At 66.8% G+C, this 18,365-nt stretch overlaps 4 protein-coding genes across 8 annotated transcripts; 2 read left to right on the plus strand and 2 right to left on the minus strand.

Annotated features, from left to right (window-relative positions):
- The first annotated feature begins 273 nt into the window (after positions 1 to 273).
- LOC107055405 (transmembrane protein 198-like) lies at positions 274 to 4,189 on the plus strand. The gene is made up of 4 exons (XM_046905005.1): positions 274 to 612; positions 1,486 to 2,029; positions 2,724 to 2,819; positions 2,886 to 4,189. Exons 1-3 carry the CDS (start codon positions 291 to 293, stop codon positions 2,788 to 2,790), a joined length of 933 nt encoding a protein of 310 aa, XP_046760961.1. The 5' UTR covers positions 274 to 290; the 3' UTR covers positions 2,791 to 2,819; positions 2,886 to 4,189.
- Positions 3,923 to 6,203, minus strand: PYM1 (PYM homolog 1, exon junction complex associated factor). The gene is made up of 3 exons (XM_003643452.6): positions 6,143 to 6,203; positions 5,464 to 5,557; positions 3,923 to 4,835 (listed from the first exon to the last, which is right to left on the minus strand). The coding sequence occupies exons 1-3, from the start codon at positions 6,171 to 6,173 to the stop codon at positions 4,340 to 4,342; spliced, it is 621 nt and encodes a 206-aa protein (XP_003643500.4). The 5' UTR covers positions 6,174 to 6,203; the 3' UTR covers positions 3,923 to 4,339.
- A 654-nt stretch (positions 6,204 to 6,857) lies between these two features.
- On the plus strand, positions 6,858 to 13,744 carry DGKA (diacylglycerol kinase alpha). Its single transcript, XM_015300316.4, has 24 exons — positions 6,858 to 6,907; positions 8,205 to 8,282; positions 8,573 to 8,649; positions 8,730 to 8,850; positions 8,949 to 9,029; positions 9,120 to 9,169; positions 9,250 to 9,324; positions 9,397 to 9,516; positions 9,591 to 9,708; positions 10,309 to 10,397; positions 10,699 to 10,818; positions 10,967 to 11,065; positions 11,161 to 11,250; positions 11,351 to 11,424; positions 11,542 to 11,616; positions 11,720 to 11,805; positions 11,923 to 12,012; positions 12,103 to 12,263; positions 12,367 to 12,431; positions 12,524 to 12,614; positions 12,694 to 12,883; positions 12,981 to 13,101; positions 13,199 to 13,259; positions 13,383 to 13,744. Exons 2-24 carry the CDS (start codon positions 8,213 to 8,215, stop codon positions 13,479 to 13,481), a joined length of 2,223 nt encoding a protein of 740 aa, XP_015155802.4. The 5' UTR covers positions 6,858 to 6,907; positions 8,205 to 8,212; the 3' UTR covers positions 13,482 to 13,744.
- A 5-nt stretch (positions 13,745 to 13,749) lies between these two features.
- On the minus strand, positions 13,750 to 17,735 carry PMEL (premelanosome protein). 5 transcript variants are annotated; one of them, XM_040654747.2, is made up of 12 exons: positions 17,645 to 17,735; positions 16,942 to 17,076; positions 16,715 to 16,861; positions 16,466 to 16,606; positions 16,232 to 16,393; positions 15,450 to 16,112; positions 15,235 to 15,330; positions 14,905 to 15,102; positions 14,713 to 14,806; positions 14,301 to 14,503; positions 14,120 to 14,216; positions 13,750 to 14,023 (listed from the first exon to the last, which is right to left on the minus strand). In XM_040654747.2, exons 1-12 carry the CDS (start codon positions 17,706 to 17,708, stop codon positions 13,864 to 13,866), a joined length of 2,160 nt encoding a protein of 719 aa, XP_040510681.1. In that variant the 5' UTR covers positions 17,709 to 17,735; the 3' UTR covers positions 13,750 to 13,863. The 5 variants fall into 5 exon arrangements, with proteins under 5 accessions (XP_040510681.1, XP_040510680.1, XP_040510679.1 ...); XM_040654746.2 differs by having other exon boundaries at positions 14,905 to 15,096; positions 15,229 to 15,330; XM_040654745.2 differs by having other exon boundaries at positions 14,905 to 15,063; positions 15,196 to 15,330.
- Between the last annotated feature and the right edge of the window lie 630 nt (positions 17,736 to 18,365).

An 18,365-nucleotide genomic window follows, 5' to 3' on the forward strand; every position in this document is an offset into this window, starting at 1 on the left:
GCGGGTCCGGGTGGCGCCGGGGGTCCGCGGCGCCTTCGGGGCACGTGGGGAGCTCCGGGAGCGGCCCGGGGGGGTCCTGGGTGCCGGTGGGGGCCCTGGCAGTCCTCGGGGGGGGCACAGAGAAGTCCTCGGGGAGTGCCGTGGGGTGTGCCGGGGTACGTGAGGGGGTCCTGGGTGTCCCGAAGACGCCCCCACCCCGTGGTCCCCCTCTGTGTGTGCCAGCAACGGTGTCGGCTCTGCAGCCGCGGTGGCTCCGGAGCTCAGAGCTCACCCCTCCCGCCCCCCTCCCGATGTTCTCAGAGCCCCCCGGTTCCCCCCCGGCCCCTCCCGCCCTCTCCTCCGATTCCCCGCCCCAGATGTGGCCCCGCCGCCGCCAGATGTGCGAATGGGGAGAGTGGAGCGGGGCTCCCTCTGTGCGCTTCCACCGCCCCCAGCACAGCGTCCCCCCGCCCCGCCCGCCCCCCCCCCCCCCCACCCCTCCCCGGCCCGGGATGGAGCCCGGAGCCCCCACGGAGCCGCGCTGCCGCCTGGAGCCGTGGCAGCACTACGAGCCCGGTCCGGCGGTCCTCTGCGCCCTCGGCTGCGTCCTCGGCCTCCTCTATGGCTGCGTTGGTGAGGGGTGGGGGTGGCACAGCGCGGGGGGGGCACCGTCGGGGGTAGGGGGAGGGGACAGCAGGGGGAGGCTGTGGGACTTACATAGCACTGGGGCTGCCTTGGGATGTGTCCGTGGGGCACAGCTGGGGTTGGCAATGGGGACACCGTTGGACATACTGGGGACACGATGGGATGTGTCTATGGGGGATGGCACAGGGACACTATGGGACACGTTGGGGACAGGACAGTGTGTGTCCATGGGGCATGGACAGGAGATGGCATAGGGGGACACAGTGGGGACACGATGGGATGTGTCTATGGGGGATGGCACTGGGACACTATGGGACACACTGGGGACAGGACAGTGTACATCTATGGGGCATGGATAGGGGACGGCACAGGGGGACACAATGGGGACATGATGGGATGTGTCTATGGGGGATGGCACAGAGACACTGTGGGACATGCTGGGGACAGGACAGTGTACATCTATGGGGCATGGATAGGGGATGGCACAGGGGGACACGATGGGATGTGTCTAGGGGGGATGGCACAGGGACACTATGGGACATGCTGGGGACAGGACAGTGTGTGTCCATGGGGCATGGACAGGAGATGGCATAGGGGGACACAGTGGGGACACGATGGGATGTGCCCATGGGGGATGGCACTGGGACACTATGGGACACACTGGGGACAGGACAGTGTACATCTATGGGGCATGGATAGGGGATGGCACAGGGGGACACAATGGGGACACGATGGGATATGCCCATGGGGGAACATATCTGGCGTTGGGTACAGGACAGGATGCATCCATGGGGGGCAGCTGCGGGATGGCACTGGAGACACCACAGCGCAGCCCCCCACTCAGCCCCACATCCCCCACAGGCCATCGTTGCTTCAAGGCCATCATGTTCACCTCGGGGCTGCTCCTGGGGTCCGGCACCATCTTCCTTCTGTGCTACAAGGAGCGCGTGTTGGAGACACGGCTGAGCCTGGAGGTGAGCGCAGGCATCGCTTTGGCCATCGGCGCGCTCTGCGGGTTGGTCACCGCTCTGCTGCGCAGCGTCGGGCTCTTCTCCACTGGGCTGCTGCTGGGGCTGCTGCTGGCTGTGGCCGTGCTGGCAGCTGCTGCCCCTCTGGTGCCACCGCTGAGCCCGTGGGTGCTGGTGGGTGTCCTGCTGGGCCCGGCGCTGCTCTGCGCCCTGCTGGCCCTGCGTTGGCCCAAAGCGTTGACCACGTTGGCCACTGCTGTCCTCGGTGCTGCCGTGGTGGCGGTGTGCGTGGATTATTTCGTGGAGGTGTTTGGTTTGGTGCTCCACGTCTCCGAGCGGCTGAGGATGGAGGCGGTGGGGCAGCTCTGCTGGTACAGCTGGGTCGTGTTGGGGGTATGGCCGGCGCTCAGCCTGCTTGGAGTCCTGCTGCAGCAACGGTGAGGGGGTGGGGAGGGGGTGGGCATGGGGAGGGGGTGGGAATGGCAATGGGATGGGGATGGGGATAGCCATGGGGTGGGATGGGTGTAGGGATGGGACGGGGATGGGATGGGGATGGGATAGGGATGGCCATGGGAATGGGATGGGAATGTCCTTGGGGTGGGATGGGGATGGGATGGGGATGGCCATGGAAATGGGATGGGAATGGTCATGGGAATGGGATGGGAATGGGATGGGAACGGCCATGGGGATGGGATGGGAACGGCCAGGGGGATGGGATGGGAACGGCCAGGGGGATGGGATGGGAACGGCCAGGGGGATGGGGTGTGATGGAGATGGGGATGGAGGCCTGGATGGGTTGAGATGGAAATAGGAATAGGCATGGGGATGGAAGTTGGAATGGGATAGGGATGGGGACTGAACTGGGCTGGGCTGGGGATAGGAATGGGAACTATTATGGGATGTGCATGGTGAGCAGGGTGGCAGCAGAGATGGGAGAAGGGATGGGGAAGGGGACACAGAGGGTGATAGCAGTGATGAGGGAGATGGAGATGACAATGGGGATGGCCATAGGGACCGAGGAGATGGCCACGGGGCTGGGGGTGATGGAAGGGGCCGGTGCTGAGCCCCCTCCCTACAGTGATCCTCAGTTGGCACCAGAAATGACTGCAGCTGCTGTACCTCCATCAGCAGGAAGCCAAATGCCAGCAGAACTGAACCCCCTCCGAGTGCAGCCACCGCCACCAGCCTGCCCCAGTGACACACTGCGTGTGCGACGTGTTGGCCTTGGTGAGTGTGTGCTGGGGGAGCAGCGGGTGCCCCCCCGCCACCACTGACATCCCTTTCAACCCCCAGAGCTACTTCCAGAGCTTGTGGGACCTTCAGCTGGAGAGTGCAGCCCCCCCCAGACCCTGCTGGGACCCCCACTGATGGCTGTGGCTCCACTGTGTCCTTCGCCACCCCAGTGCCTTGAGGCCACCCCTGAGAGGCCCCTGTGCCCCCCACCTGCTGTGCCTTGGGGTGCTGTCCCCCCCCCCCCCCACGCCTGCCACTTTAAGTAGGCAAATGACAGGGGGTCCTCGTGGGGTAAATGGGAGCTCCTGCCCCACAAGCAGCCCCACACCCACTGCAATCCCTGCTCCCTGTCAGCTCCAGAGAGGTTCAGCTCCACTCCCCCTTCAGAGAAGACCTCATAAAAAATAACACCCCGTGGTTATCTTTGTAGGACGTACCCAAATGCTGTGCACGCACTGCAGGCTCAGGACCTGAGCCATAATGTTCTGAATGCCTCCAGCTGCCCTCAGCTCCTCACTCTGACCCCCAGGCCCCCTATACCTCTGTTCCTGACCACATGGGCTGTCCGTTCCTGCATCCCCCAAACCATCAACACCCCCATCTACGACCCCTGAGCTCCCCAGACCCCCACACCCCCTCCTCCAGCGACGCACAGAATCCCCCAAACCCTTTATGTCCCCATCACTCCCATCTCAAACTGCCAAGCTCCATCCCCACGCACCGACCCTGGGACCAACCACAGCACTCCCTGCTCAGCCCCATGCAGGATGAACCCAAACGTGGTCCCATCCCCCAGCAGAGCCCAACGCAGGGTTGGGGCACAACAAGCACTGTCCCATACGCTGTCCCTCCCCATGGGCAGTAGGACATGGGCTGGTGCCAAGCCAGAGCGTGGGGCCACTCAGAAAATGGGGCACAAGAGGGGGGCCAACACTCCAACGCTGCCTCACAGGACACAAAGGCAGCTGTGTCCAACACACAGCCCCGACAGTGACACTGATGTTGGCACGGCTGCAGCTGGGCGGGCCGAGGGGGTTGGGGACTGTGGGAGGATCCCAGCGCTGTCCTCAGCAGGGAAAGGCAGAGCTGAGCTCATGCCACGGGGTCACTACTGCCATTTTATTCTTGCATCTTTAAAAAGAAAAGGAAGAGGACGACAGGCCGTAACACAGAATGCGAGGGGCTGGGGAAGAAGTCAAGGAAGAGCTGCTGCCCCTGCCCCACCCGCAGCACCAGCCCTGCCCCGGGCCTTCCCCCCCCTCCCACCCCCACCCAAATAAACTTTAAAAAGGACAGAGGTATCTGAGAGTTGCTGACTTTCTAACACCGATAGCTGGGGGGGGGGGGGGGGGGGGGGGGGAGGGGGGAAGGAACAACGAAAAACAACTGTTGTGGAAAAAGAAAACCGACGGCACCCACCCGAAACAAAACCCTGGGAAAGAGGGGGCCGGCGCTCAGTCCAGACAGCCTGCGCTGGGGACACCAGCCCCACACGCCCCACAACAGCCCACCCCTCACAAGTCCAGCTCCAGATCCTGCAGCTCCTCCTCCAGGGCTTTCCTCCGGCCCAGCTTCTCCAGCTGCTCCTTGGTCGGCTGCTTTATCTCCCCAGAGTCGAGCCGCTGCTGCAGCTCCTCCACCTGCCGCAGCTTCTTCCTCAGGTTCTTGATCTTCTTGCTTTTCTCTGAGGCTGCAGCTTCCCCATCAGCAGAGCTCTGGGTGCCGCAGGTCGGCTGCTGGGCGGCCCCCCCCGTGTCCCCACCGCTGCCCCCCGACAAGGAGACCTTCTCCAGCGATTGGATCAGTTCGTCTGTTTCCCTCTCGCCTTTCTCCTGCTGCTGCTTCCTCTTCTCCTTGCGTTTCAAGTTCCTTTTCGCTGTTTTGGACAGTCCTGTCTCCCCGCCCTCTCCTTTGCTGGGCTGCTTGCCGGGCTGGGCGTTCGGCTCCAGGCTCAGCCCCGGGGGCAGCTCAGGCTTGCTTTTGAAGAACTTCACGTATTTGTTCTCATACCTGCATGGGAGGAGATGCAGTGACGGCACCGCTGCCCCCGTGGAGCTGCAAACCTCACCACCTCCAGCCTCGCCATCAGCACAGCACAGCTCTGACCCAGCGGTCAGCTCCAGCACTGCCCTGAGCTCCTCAGGATGTCCTCACGGCCGTGGCTCAGCCCAGCCCTGTGCGGAGGAGCAGCCGGATAAGAAACACCGTCAGGACTCAGCTTATGGGCTAAGGGGGGGGTCAGAAGTGCTCAGGCACCTGGAAAGAGACTGAGACCTCAAGACATGACCTGGTTCGGACACGCTGGGGGCTCCCGGCCTTGCCACGCTCCCCACAGCCCCAATGGAGTTGAATTGCCCCATCCCTGGAGGTGTTCAAGGCCAGGTTGGATGGGACCCTGGGCAACCTGGTCTAGTAAATGGGGAGGTTGGTGGCCCTGCCCGGCAGGGGGGTTGGAGATTCGTGATCCTTGAAGTCCCTTCCAACCCAGGCCGTTCTGGGATTCTGTGACTCTGTGAATGGAGCGCAGGTAACGGCACAAAGCGCCCGCAGTTTGGGATCCAACACCATCACCCTGCCCCTGCTGCCAGCAATGGGGCTGCACCCCACGACCCCACACCTGCCTGCCTGCCCCACTTACACCGGCACCTCCTCCTGCGGCACGTAGCCCTCCTTCACACGTCTCTGCTTCCGCCAGGTGCCGTCAGGGCGCTGCGTAGAGGCGATGTACTTCCCTATGGGAGAGAAAGCAACGTTGGATGGGGGGGTCCCAATGGGGCTGCCCCTCCCCCAGGACTCTGCTGGGGGCTGCCCGGCACCTGGTACCGTTCTGAGGGGAAGAGAAGGGACCGGCCCTGCTGGGACATGGGAGGATACAGGGATTACTGCCCTGTAGTAAAGGTGGGAGTGGGAGATGTGACCCCACAGAGAGCATAAGGGGAGGGGTTGATCTAACCCCATAGAGAACGTGCGTAGGGGGAGATGCGACCCCATAGAAAACATAGGAAGAAGATCTGACCTCGCAGAGAACGCAGGGAGGCGATTCGACCCCACAGAGAAAGCAGGGGGGAGATCCGACCCCACAGAGTGCATTGGGGTGGGAAAGCCACGCAGAGATGGGGCTGCGGCCCCACAGGGAAAAGGCAGAACGGAACCGACCCCACAGAGAGAAGGGACGGAGCTCAGCCCACACAGCGCAGCCGCCCCGCCGCCCCCCGGCGCGGCCTCGGCCCCACCGCGCCCGGCAGATCCCCGCCCCGCAGCGCCGGAGCCGCCCGTCCCCGTCCCGCAGCGGCGGACCCGCACCGCGGCGCACTCACCGGTCTCGTCAGTCACATAGGGAGTCGCCATCTTGCGAGCGCGATACACTTCCGGCCCCCCACGCCCCGCCCCCGGAAGTGGCGGCGCGGCGTCCGGACAGTGGATTGGGGGGATTCGCGGGCAGTGGCGGCCATTTTGTTTTTAAAGGCGCAGCGCTCCGTTTTGTGCGGAGTCGCTGGGTGCGGGGCTGCTGCGGTGGCGCCGGGCTAGAGCGTGCCCGCGCTGCGGGACCGGGGCGACCGGGGGATAACCCGCCTCAACCGGGCCTTCGGGGCCGGTCCCGCCCCGCCTCGATGTCACGTCGGGGAACAGGGAGGGGTCGGGGCTCCCCGCACCGCAGAACCATGCGGTGCACCCGGGTGGGGGGGGGGGGGGGGGAACAAACTGCCCTTCCTTCCACCCCCGCACCGCCCCCCCAGGGCAGTCCGGATGCGGCCCGACCCCGCGCTGCGACTGCCGCGGGGATTTCCACGCGTGCCCCCTCCCATCCCCCTTTGCCCCCCTCCCCCCCCGCCCTCCGGTCCCAGCCCCCCTGCGGGCCCCCCCGGCCGCTTCAAGGTCCAACGGAAGCGGCCCCGTGAGCGGGGGACAGGTGCGAGCCCGGCGGGGAGCGGAGGGGAGCGAACCCCGCCCCGGCACTGTGCCCCCCCCGCCGCACGTGCTGCCGGTGCCGCCCCGAGCTGTGATGTCAGAGGGGTTGGGCCCGGCGGCAGCGCGCGGGCACCGGGCCGGACCGAGCGGCGGCACCGAGCAGAGCCCCGCAGGTACCGGCGGGCACCGGGGGTGTGGCGGGACGGCGCCGGGCGGGAGGGGCGGGGCGAGACGAGACCGGTGCTACCGGGATGAGCTGCACCGGGATGGGCTGCGTCGGAAGGAATCGAACCGGACCGAACTGAAGCGGGCAGTGCGGGGCTCGGTCCGATCGGAGCGCAGCGCAGCGCATCGCATCGGGCTGAGCTGAACCGGCGGCACCGCGCGGGGGAACGGGAAGGAAGCGGTGCCGGCGGGGCACGGCCCGGGCTGCACCCTGGGGCGTGGGTTCGGTGCCGCCGCCCGGTCCCGGTCCCGGTCTCGCGCCCCTTCCCGGTGCCGCTGTGCGCGGTGCTCAGCGCGGTGGGCTCCGAGCTCCGCTCCCGTCCCGTCCCTCCGCCGCCTCCTCGTTCCCGGGGCGCGGCGGGAGGACGAAAACGGGGAAACCGAAGGGCCCGGCCCCGCCCGCCCCGCCGCTGGGCTCCGCCGCTCCCACCTGCGCGTCCCAGAGCCGCCCCGGGCTGCGCGGACACCGGCGGGAGGCGGCCCCGGTGCCTCTTATCCGACGGCAGCCGCCCCGCCCCGGAGTCTCCGACGGAGAGCACAGCCCGGGGGTCCCGGGGGCGGAGAGGGACCGGGCGTGGGTGCTGCCGCCCCCCCGCAACGAGGTTCCCGTTCCCTGCCCGTTACTAAATAAGGGAACCAGCCGCCGCTCCGGGGGGGTCCTGGGGGCCGTGTCCGACCTCGGGGCCCTCCCGGGGGGGGGCCGGCAGCGTGCCACGGCTCCGTTCCCCCCAGCGTGGGTTCCTGACGCAGCCCCGGTGCGGGGGGAGAAGGGGATGGGGGCGGTGCTGGGATCACCCATGGGTGCTCCGGGAGGCGGCAGGAGAGACGCGCGCACGTTGTCCTCTTCCCCTTTGGGTCACATTTTGGGGTCCTGGGGGACCGCGCGTGTGGCACCAGGGCGGCTCCGTGCCCCCCCTCATCCCCCTTCGCCCCTACCCCCGCCCGGTGCCACGCAGGGAGCAAAGCTCAGCCCTCGCCCTCGGGGACGGCACTGCCTCATCGTGGGGCCGGGAGGGAACCGCATCTCCGCGGGGTGCGTGGGTGGGAGCCGGATGCGTGGCAGCAGGATGCGAGCAGCCCCGGGCGGGTGCCGACCTGTGCGTGTGCAAGCGAGCTGCTGCCCGCCCGGCCCACGGGGGGGTGGGGGGTTGGGGGGGGGTGGAGCTGTGCTGGGGCAAACGGGGCGGGGAGAACGCGGGGGGGGACCCCCACCTCCGTGCCTCCACCGCCGCCCTCCGCCCGCAGGCAGCGCTATGGAGGAGAGCGCGGAGTGGGGCACGCTCAGCCCCGAGGAGTTCGCCCAGCTCCAGAAGTACCTGGATTGTGAGTTGGGGGGGGGGGATGCAGCTCGTGTGTGTGTGTGTGTGTGTGCACGGGTGTGGCTGCGCTTTATGTGTGGCTTTGTGTGTGTGTGGCAGTGGTTTTGCACACGTGGGGCGGCCACGCACGCGTGTGCACCGCGATGGAGCGATGTGCGCGCACGGTATGTGTGTGTGTACCTGCGGGTGGGTGTGCCTTGCACACGCGTGTGCGTGCATGCATGCTATGCGTGTGCACGCCCCTTGCCTGTGTGTGCACTCCCCGAGCATCCTTGCACGCGCCTGTGCCGACAGACAGCAGCAGGAAGGTGCAGGATGTGCTGCAGGAGTTCTATGGCGACGGGGTGCTGTCCCAGCACCTGCAGGGAGAGGTGAGCCGTCCCCCCACCCCAGGGGCTGCCTGATGCCCGCCCCCCCCCCCCCCACCTCCAGCCCCTCTCTTCTGCCCCAGTGTGTGGACTTCGAGGGCTTCAAGCTGTTCTTGAGGAGTTACCTGGAGGCAGCTGACGTCCCAGACACACTGTGCCATCACCTCTTCAGGTCCTTCCAGAGCACAGGGCAGACGGATGCTGGTGAGGACCTTGGGGGGGGGGGGGGACTGAGAAACTGGGGGGGTGGTGGGTCAGGACATGGGGGGGGGAGCATGGGCTCAGCCTTGGCCATCCCACAGATGCTGACCTCGTCTGCGTTAACGATGTCTCCTGCTACTTCTCACTGCTGGAGGGTGGACGCCCTGAGGACAAGCTGGAGTGTGAGTGGGGGTCCTGTGGCACAACGGAGGCTGGGGGGGGGTGCCTCCATCTAACTCTGCTGTGCCTCCTCCTCTCCCCCCCCCCCCCAGTCACATTTAAGCTGTACGACAAGGATGGGAACGGGCTCCTGGACAGCTCGGTGAGGGGACAGGGCCGGGGGGGGCACCTGGGACCCCCGTCATCACCCCTCCCCTCATCCTCGCCACCGCCGTGCTGCAGGAGGTGGAGCGGATCATCACCCAGATGATGCGGGTGGCCAAATACCTGGACTGGGACGTCACAGAGCTTAAGCCAGTGAGTGGCCCTGCATACCCCCCCCCCACCCCCCTATGTACCCCCCCCTCCCTGAGCCCCACGTTCCCCCAGATCCTACAGGAGATGATGCGGGAGATTGACTATGACGGCAGTGGTACGGTATCATTGGCGGAGTGGCTGCGTGGTGGCGTAACCAACATCCCCCTGCTGGTGCTGCTGGGCCTGGAGGTGGTGAGTGCATGGGGTGCGCCGTGCTGGGACCCCCCCTAAGGGCTGTGCTGACCCCCATCCCCTCGCCCTCTCAGCACATGAAGGACGATGGGCAGCACATGTGGCGCCTGAAGCACTTCAACCGCCCTGCTTACTGCAATGTGTGCGAGACGCTGCTGGTCGGGCTGCGTAAACAGGGGCTGTGCTGCACCTGTGAGTGGGGTGGGGGTATGGTGGGGGGTGGGGGTGGCTGGGAGTGGGGAAGGGGTGGGGGCAGGTGGGGTGGGGGATGATATGGGATGAGGATGCAGTGGGGATAGGGATGGGATGGGGAGAGGTGGGATGGGGAGGAGGATAGTGATGGGGTGGAGATGGTTGTGAGACTGGAAGAGGGTTGGGGATGAGGATGGGTGGGGTGGGCATAGGGGTGAGGATGGGGGGGGGGGGGGACGGGGGGACGGTAGTGAGATGGAGACCGGGACAGCCATGCAGTGAGGACAGGACAGGGACAAGGGTGGGGTGGTGTCCATCCCTTGGATGGGAACACGGTGAGGGTGGGGATGGGATGGGGATGTGGTGGGGGGGGGGACGGACGCCCCGCCCCAGGTGTTGCAGGAAGCCCCGCCCCCTCCAGCTGAGAAAGGCCCCGCCCAGAAATGGGCGTGGCTACTACACAAACCCCACCCACCTGGGAACCAACGGGCTGCCATTGGTTCCATGAGCGGAGTGGGGCCGTGCAGTGATTGGCTGGGGGGCAGTTTGTGGGTGGGGCAGGCGTCAAGCCACGCCCCCTCACGGCCACGCCCCCCCCAGTCTGTAAGTTCACCGTCCACGAGCGCTGCGCCCGCAAAGCCCCCCAGAACTGCATCAGCACCTATGCCAAGTCCCGCAAGGAGGCCGGCGTGAGTGCCCCGGCTGTCCGTCCATCTGTCCGTCCGTCCGTCTGCCCACCTGTCTGCCCGCCCGCCCATCCCTCGCTCCGTTCGCCGGTCCATTTGTCCGTGGCTCCGTCTGTGATCCGTCCGTCCGTCCGTCCGCCCATCTCTTTGCCCGTCCGTCTGTCCGTTTTGTCCGTCCGTCTCCTTTGTCAAGCTGTGCAGCTGTCTGCCCACCCGGCCGTCCATCTCTTTGCCCACCCGTTTCTCCTCCTATCTGTCCGTCCCTCTGTCCCACCGCCTCCCCCCACCGTGACTGCCCACTCAGGTCCAGGCCCACATCTGGGTGAAGGGCGGCTGCGAGGCCAGCAAGTGTGGCAAATGCCAGAAGAAAATCAAGAGCTTCCAGAGCCTGACGGGGCTGCACTGCGTCTGGTGTCACCTCAAGGTGGGGATGGGCAGAGGGGATGTTGCCCCCCCCCCCCCCCCCCCCCCCCGTGATGCTGGTTGGTGTCACAGCGGGGTCCCCGTCTCCTCCATCCATCCCTAAGGGATGGGGTGGCTGGACGTGGTCTCTGCCCCCCCCCCCCCCCCAGATCCATGAGGATTGCCTGCCCGCTGTGCCCCCCACTTGTGACTGTGGGCTGCTGAGGGACCACATCCTGCCCCCCTCCGCCATCTATCCCGTGGTGCTGGTGAGCTCGGGGGAAGGGGTGTGGGGGGGGATTTAGGGGAATGAGGGATGTCCCTGTATGGGGACCTGGGTGTCACCTCCCCAATGGGGGTGCAGGAGCGGCAGAACAGCCAGAAGGATGAGAGTGGGACGCCGGGTGAGGAGGGACCTCAGGTCTTCACCACTCCTGAGGGACAGGCGCTGCGGGTGAGATGCGTTCCCCTGTTATCCCTGTCCCCCCACCCGTATCTGTGTCCCCCTATGGGGCCATGCCTGGCACTCACTCCACCCCCCCCCAAACCCACAGGTCAGCCCTGTGCCCGACACCCACCCACTCCTCGTCTTCGTCAACCCCAAGAGCGGAGGGAAGCAGGGAAAGAGGTGAGGGGCTGGGCAGGCATTGGGCACACCATGGGACCTCCTTTTACACCCAAATTTAGGGGGAGGGGGAGGTTGGACCCCCTCCCCCCCCCCAGCCCAGCTTCCCTTCTCTTACAGAGTCCTCCGGAAGTTCCAGTACCTTCTGAACCCCCGGCAGGTCTACAACCTGCAGCAAGGAGGACCCAACCCAGGGTAAGGGCTGGGGGGGGACACAGGGGATGTGGTAAGTGCTGGGAGGGGGGCAACCAGCCCTGACCTCCCTCCCTTCCTCCCTCCCTTCCCTTCCCCTCCCCAGGCTCAATTTCTTCCGGGACGTGCCAGATTTCCGCATCCTGGTGTGCGGTGGGGATGGCACCGTGGGATGGATCCTGGATGCCATTGGTGGGTCCTGCGCCCCATCCCCCCGCTTCCCCCTACACCCTGGGGGGGATTTGCTGGCCAAATCCTTCCCCTCCCCCCCACCCCCCCCCCCCATCCTCACTGCACTTCTCCCTGCAGACAAAGCCAACCTTCCCCGACGACCACCCGTGGCCGTGCTGCCCCTGGGCACCGGCAACGACCTGGCGCGGTGCCTGCGCTGGGGTGGAGGTGAGTAGTGGGCTGTGAGGTGGGCAGCCCAATATCCCCCTCCCCCCGGCCTCCTCCCTCACCCCGTGTCTCCCCCAACACCATCCGCAGGCTACGATGGGGAGAACCTGGTGAAGATCCTGAAGGACATCGAGGGCAGCAGCGTGGTGCAGATGGACCGCTGGCACCTACAGGTGCTGCCCACCTGCCCCACCGAGGCTGGTGACCCCGTGCCCTATGAGATCGTCAACAACTACTTCTCCATCGGGGTGGTGTGTAGGGTTGGGGGGGGGGCTGCTGGGTGGAGGGGGGCCCAGCATGGCCAGGTTTCACCCCTCCACACTCTGTGCCCATCTCCCCCCCCCCCACCCACAGGATGCCTCCATTGCGCACCGCTTCCACGTCATGCGGGAGAAATACCCTGAGAAGTTTAACAGCAGGTGGGTGCTGTCCCCAGGCTGCATCCCTGCGACCCCCCCCCCCCGCATGTCCCCATGTCCCCACCACGCCGTGCCCCCCCTTCCCCCCCTAGGATGAAGAACAAGCTCTGGTACCTGGAATTCGCCACCTCCGAGACGCTCTTTGCCACCTGCAAGAAGCTCAAGGAGTGTCTGAGCATTGAGGTGCGCCTCATCCCTGCATCCCTGTGCCCCTCTCCCCCCCACCCCCGGCGCCTCGCCCTGACTGTGCCCCCCTCCCCAGTGCTGCGGGACCCCCCTGGAGCTGCGGGGTGCGCTGGCGGGGGTGGCCGTGCTCAACATCCCCAGCATGCATGGAGGCTCCAATCTTTGGGGTGAGACCAAACGCCCTTTGGGGGAGGCGAGGCGGCCCCCCAGTGCTGCGCAGCCCCCGGCCATCACCGACGCCGAAACACTCAAGACCTGCGTGCAGGGTGCGTGGGTTTGGGGTTGGAATCAACCCCCTCCTTGAGGCTGGCACCACCCTGACCCCCCTCCACCCCCCCCCAAACACCAACCCCTTCCTTTTAGACCTGAGCGACCAGCGGTTGGAGGTGGTGGGGCTGGAGGGAGTGCTGGAGATGGGGCAGATCTACACCGGGCTGAAGAGCGCGGGCACGCGGCTGGCCAAGTGTTCTGAGATCACCCTGCGGTGAGCCCTGGGCTTGTGGGGGGGGGGGGGGGGGGGAGTTGTGCCCACACCCCCTCCAAAGAGCTTTGGGTGAACCATAGGGGGGCTGTTGTTCCAGGACGATGAAAGCCCTCCCCATGCAGATTGATGGAGAGCCCTGGATGCAGCCACCCTGCACTGTACGTCTCCATGCTGGGCGGGGGGGGGGAATGGGGAAGGTTGTTAGCTCCCCTGGATCCCCTTAGTGGTGCTGTGCCCTCCCCATGTTGCCTCCCCCCCCCCACTCTCATCCTCTCTTCCAGATCAAGATCACCCACAAGAACCAGGCACCCATGCTGATGGCTCCCCCACCCCGCTCCTCCAGCTTCTTCGGCCTCAAGAAGGGCTCTGTGGACGGCTAAGGGGGACCGGACCCCCCTTCTGCCCCCCCCCACTCCCCCAGCACTGGGCAGGGCCCTCCTGTCCTTCCCATCCTCCCCTGTGCACCCAGGGGTGGGTCCCCATACAGGGGCAGTGGGAGGAGGGGCTGGAGTCCCCACCCCGCTAGGCCCCCCCCCCCGTGCCCTATTTATTACACCCATCCCACCCAACCCCCGCGTTTCAAGTGCCTCTCATAGTAATAAAGCTGGCGGCTGGGCCCCCCCCACCCCCCCAAGCAAACAGATGGAGCACAGCTGAGCCGAGTCTTTATTAGCAGCCGGTACACACATCCCCCCCGGTTCCTGGGGGCTCGGGCCAGGTGGGGGGCATGGTACCGGGGGGTGGGATACAGACCCCCCCCCCCTAGACAGCGTTGGCACGCAGCAGGGGGCTGCTTTCTCCACTGGGAGCCCCCCCAAAAGCCTGGCGCAGCAGCAAACGCAGGGTAGCACCGGGGGGCAGCCAGCTGTGGGGCCGGGGGGCCGTGGGGGCTGTGGGCAGCAGCGGGCTGTACTTCACACGGCTGCAAGCAGAGTGGGGAGGGGGTGAGTGCTGTGTTCTCCCCGTGTCTCCCCCCATCCCCCCTCCTCCCATATCCCAGTCCCCCCCACCCGCTCACCGGTAGGTGTAGGCAGCGGTGCCCAGAGCAGCGGCGATGAGCGGTGCCCAGAGCAGCCCCACGGTGAGCGTGGTGCCACTGGCGGCTGGGGATGCTCCTGGGGGGGGGCAGAGGCAGCTCAGCACCCCCACATCTCCCCATCCCCCCCCCCCCCCCCCCATTCAGCCCATCCCTCTCCCACCTCCGACAGCCACGTGGGTGCTGGCCACAGCCAAGCCGTTGCCGTTGGCCAACGAGACGTTGAGGCAGTAGAGGCCGGACTGGTTGAAGTCCTGGCGCAGCACCAGCTGGCAGCCCGGCGCCGGCGCCACGGCTGAGCACGTCTGCATCTGCGCTGTGCGGCACTCGGCGTCCGCCACCACGGTGCACACCTCCTCCGGAAGGCTGTGTGTGGGGGGGGGGGGTCAGTGCGCTCCCCAGGACCCCCTTCGCCATCCCCAGCTCCAGCAGTTCCTGCCCGGCTCCAGCCTACGGTCTCCCAGCTGGCCCCAACCCCACAGCCCCAACCCCACGGCCCCACTCTGGCCCCAACCCCAGGCACTGTCCCCCATCTGCTCCCATCTCTGTTGCACCGTGCCCAGCGGGGTCCTCACCTCCCCTCGCATGTCACCGTCAGCTCCACGCTGTTCCCGCTGCCCTCGGGCGCCGCGGGCACCACCTGCACGATGGCCACGCTCTCGATGCCCTCTGTGAGGGGATGGGGTGTCAGAAGAAGGCTGGAACCCCCCTCCCCTCCCTGGACCCCACTCTGGACCCCCTCCCCGGCCCCTCAGCCCGGTGCTCACGGACGATGTTGAGCTCAGTGGAGAAGGTGCCATAGCGGTACAGGACGCAGCCGGTGGGCTCAGCCTCGGGCGCCTGGCGCTTCACCAGCAGCAGCGGCTCCGCTGTGGCTCCAGCTGTGGCACTGCCAGAAGATACAGCTGTGGCTCCAGCTGTGGGATCTGCTATGGATTCAGCTGTAGCTGCAGCTGTGGGTCCAACTGCGTCCCCATCCGTGGCTCCAGCTGTGGGATCTGCTATGGATTCAGCTGTAGCTCCAACTGCATCCCCATCCGTGGCTCCAGCTGTGGGATCTGCTATGGATTCAGCTGTAGCTGCAGCTGTGGGTCCAACTGCATCCCCATCCGTGGCTCCAGCTGTATCCACAGCCACGTCCGCAGCAGTGGCTCCAGGGGTGGCTGCGGCCACATCCTCCGCTGTCCCCACACCTGCAGCAGCCCCACGCAAAGAAGCAGCTGGGAATAGGTACGGAGGGACCCAACCATCCCCTTGCAGGACCCCCCAGGCCAAAGCCCACCCCCTTCTGCCCCGTGGGAGCAACACCCACCTGCTGCCACGCTTCCCTCCACTGCTGTGGGGGCCACAGTGCCCGGAGCATCACCACCTGAGGACACTGAGGTGGGGGGCAGGGGGTCTGCAGTGGGGTCTGTACCGGCTGCTGCATCGGCCACTGCGGTGCTGAGCACGGGGTCGGGGAGGGGCTCAGTGGCAGCGCTGTCTGATAGCACAGCCACTGAGACCCCCGTGGGTTCTGCTGGTGCCCCGGAGGCTCTGGGTGCTGCAGTGGTTCCGGGTGCTGCAGCAGTACCGGATCCCGTGAGGTTGCTGGGTGCCGTGGCAGTGCCGGATCCGGTGGGTCCCACAGGCTGTGTGGCCGTGGGTCCCAAGGAGGGCACCGGCCCAGTGGTGGGGTCCACAACAGGGGGTGCGGAGGTGCCGCAGGAGCTGAGCGGGATGGCTGCCTGCAGCACCAGGCGGGCAGCAAAGGAACCAGCCTGCAGGTAGGTGTGGGTGACGGTGGGGCTGCGGGAGATGAGTGTGCCGCTCTGGTCCCCGAAGTCCCACGAATAGGAGATGTCAGCATCACGCAGGTAATGGCTGGGGTCGTGCAGCCTCACGTTGAAGGCCACGGGGCGGTTGCGCACGAAGCTCCCGCCGTCCCCCGCTGCCACCTCCAGCTGTGTCACATCCACCGCAATGGGCACCTGGTCTGGGGGACGTGGGGACATCATCAGCACGGGGACACGGGGATGTCAGTATGGGGACACGGGGACGTCAGCATGGGGACACCGTGCCCTCTGCCAGCCCATCCGCCCCACCGCTGCCTACCGGTGATGCTGAACTGCGTGCTGGCGTGGCCGATGGGGATGAACCTCTGGCGGCCGCGGTAGTGATAAACCACCACCTCCATGGTGTAGGAGCCCAGGGCCACCCCGTCTGTCCCCACCGTCAGCTGCGACGTCGCTCCGTCCACCACCTGCCAGTAGCGCCCTGCGGGGACACCGCAGTCAGGCACGGGGACGGCCCAGCAGCGCTGGGAACGCAGCACGGAGCCGTCCTCACCCCACGTCCACCACACGTAGACAAATCTCCCACGTTTGCCCCAGGCGCTGCGGGGAAAGGGCTGCCCGTCGGGGAAGACTCCATCCGAGCCCTCGGCCAGCTGCTCTGGGTACACCGGGTCCCCCTGTAGCATGCGGGTGCCTGCAGGGGGCACGAGCGAGGCACCGCTGAGCCTCCAGCTGTGTCCCCAGCTGTGTCCCCAGCCGAGCCTCCAGCTGTGCCTCCAGCTGTGCCCCCAGCCGTGCCCACCATTGACGGTGCAGTTCTGGCTCCACACCACGCGGCCGTCGGGCAGCACCGTCTGCGTGCCGGGGAAGCGCAGAGCGATGGAGAAGGTGGCCCTGGCGCCCACCAGGGTGGGAGCATCGTTGCTGATGTCGAAGGTGACGTCGCCGCCTGCCAGGCACGGGGACAGCCAGGCTCAGGGAGCGGCGTCGCAGCCGTCTGTCCCCAGGTCTGTGTGTCCCCGCGCTCACCTCTCCAGCAGTCGTTCTGCCGCGCCGTCCCCTCCTGCCATGGGCGGTACCGCGCTGTATCCCAGCTCCGGAACGGCGCCGGGCGGCCACCCCACGCCGAGCCCTTAACGCCACCGCGGCTCCGGCCACCGCCTCCTGCGGGATAAGGGACGGGGATGCGATGGCACCGCGCTGAGACCCCCTGCGCAGCCCCACGGCCACGTGATGGGCTCAGGCTGTGGTGTGGGGCAAAGCCCATCACATGGCGCTGCCCAAAGCTCTTTCATGTGACGCTCAGCTGAGCTGCAGCGCGGGGCTGGATGGGGTGAGCGCTCCCCCCGCGTCCCTTCTCTGCCCCACTGGCTGCGGCACGCGGTCCCCACGGGGTCCCCGTGGCATCGCCTGTGCACAGAGGGATGGGGTCCCCGTGGGGTCCCCGTCTGCACAAAGCAATGGAGACGCTGATCCCTCCTTGTACTGCGGACGCCCCATGCCAAGGGATGGGCTGAGCCCGGTGCTGGGGGGGCCCACACCCACCCCACAGCCCACCCTGGGGCCAATTCTGCTCCGGGAGGCCCAATGCCACCCCCCCCCCCAACCCATCCCCGTATGGGGTCCCACGGGAAACCCACGGCTGCCCCACGGAGCCCACGGGCAGCTCACAGCCAGGACCACCTCCCGCGCACCCCGGGTGCCTGAAGACCCCCCCCACAGCCCCACTTACGCTGCTGTGCCGTGACCAGGGCCAGCAGTGCCGCCAGCAGCACGATGGCCCCGTGCAACCGCATGCTTCCTGCGCTCCGGCTCCGGGAGAGGCGAAGGCAGCGGCTGCGGGGGGATAAGAAGGGACCCTCTTTACATAGCCCCACCCCGCGGGACGGCCCCGGGGAGGGCCTGCGGGTGGGCACGTGCGTGCACGTGTGGGCATGTGTGCGCGCACATGGGTACGGTCACACGCTCCCCTAGCTCAGCTGGTAGCCGCGGGGTTCTGGGGTGTGTGAGACCTCCGTGAGGGTCTCAGCACAGCCACTGCTCCCCGCTCACAGCGCAGCAGTGCCTGCTCCACGCGCTGGGTGCTGCAGGGAGCTGTGTTATGGATGTGACCCTGGAACCTCCCTTGGGATGGGGCGCATTCACGTGGGGGCCCCCATACTGCGCCCACCCAGGGACCCCCAGCTGCATCACGGCACTGCAGGCCCCCAGCTGGCTCCAGCCCACGTCAGCACTGGTGGCTGTGGCTGGCAGGATGAGCAAATAGGGCCATAAAGTGCAGCACTCGTGTGCATGGGAACCCTGTGCATGGGACTGCGTGTGTGACACAACGTTTGTGAGGCCATGTGCGTAACACCGTGGCTGTGGGGACCCTGTGCGTGGGTCTGCGTGTATGACAGTGTGACCGTGGGGAGGGCGTCCATGGGACCGTTTGCCTGGGAACACCGCGTGTA

The sequence above is a fragment of the Gallus gallus genome, chromosome 34 (assembly GCF_016699485.2).
Source record: "Gallus gallus isolate bGalGal1 chromosome 34, bGalGal1.mat.broiler.GRCg7b, whole genome shotgun sequence".
NCBI lineage: Eukaryota > Metazoa > Chordata > Aves > Galliformes > Phasianidae > Gallus > Gallus gallus.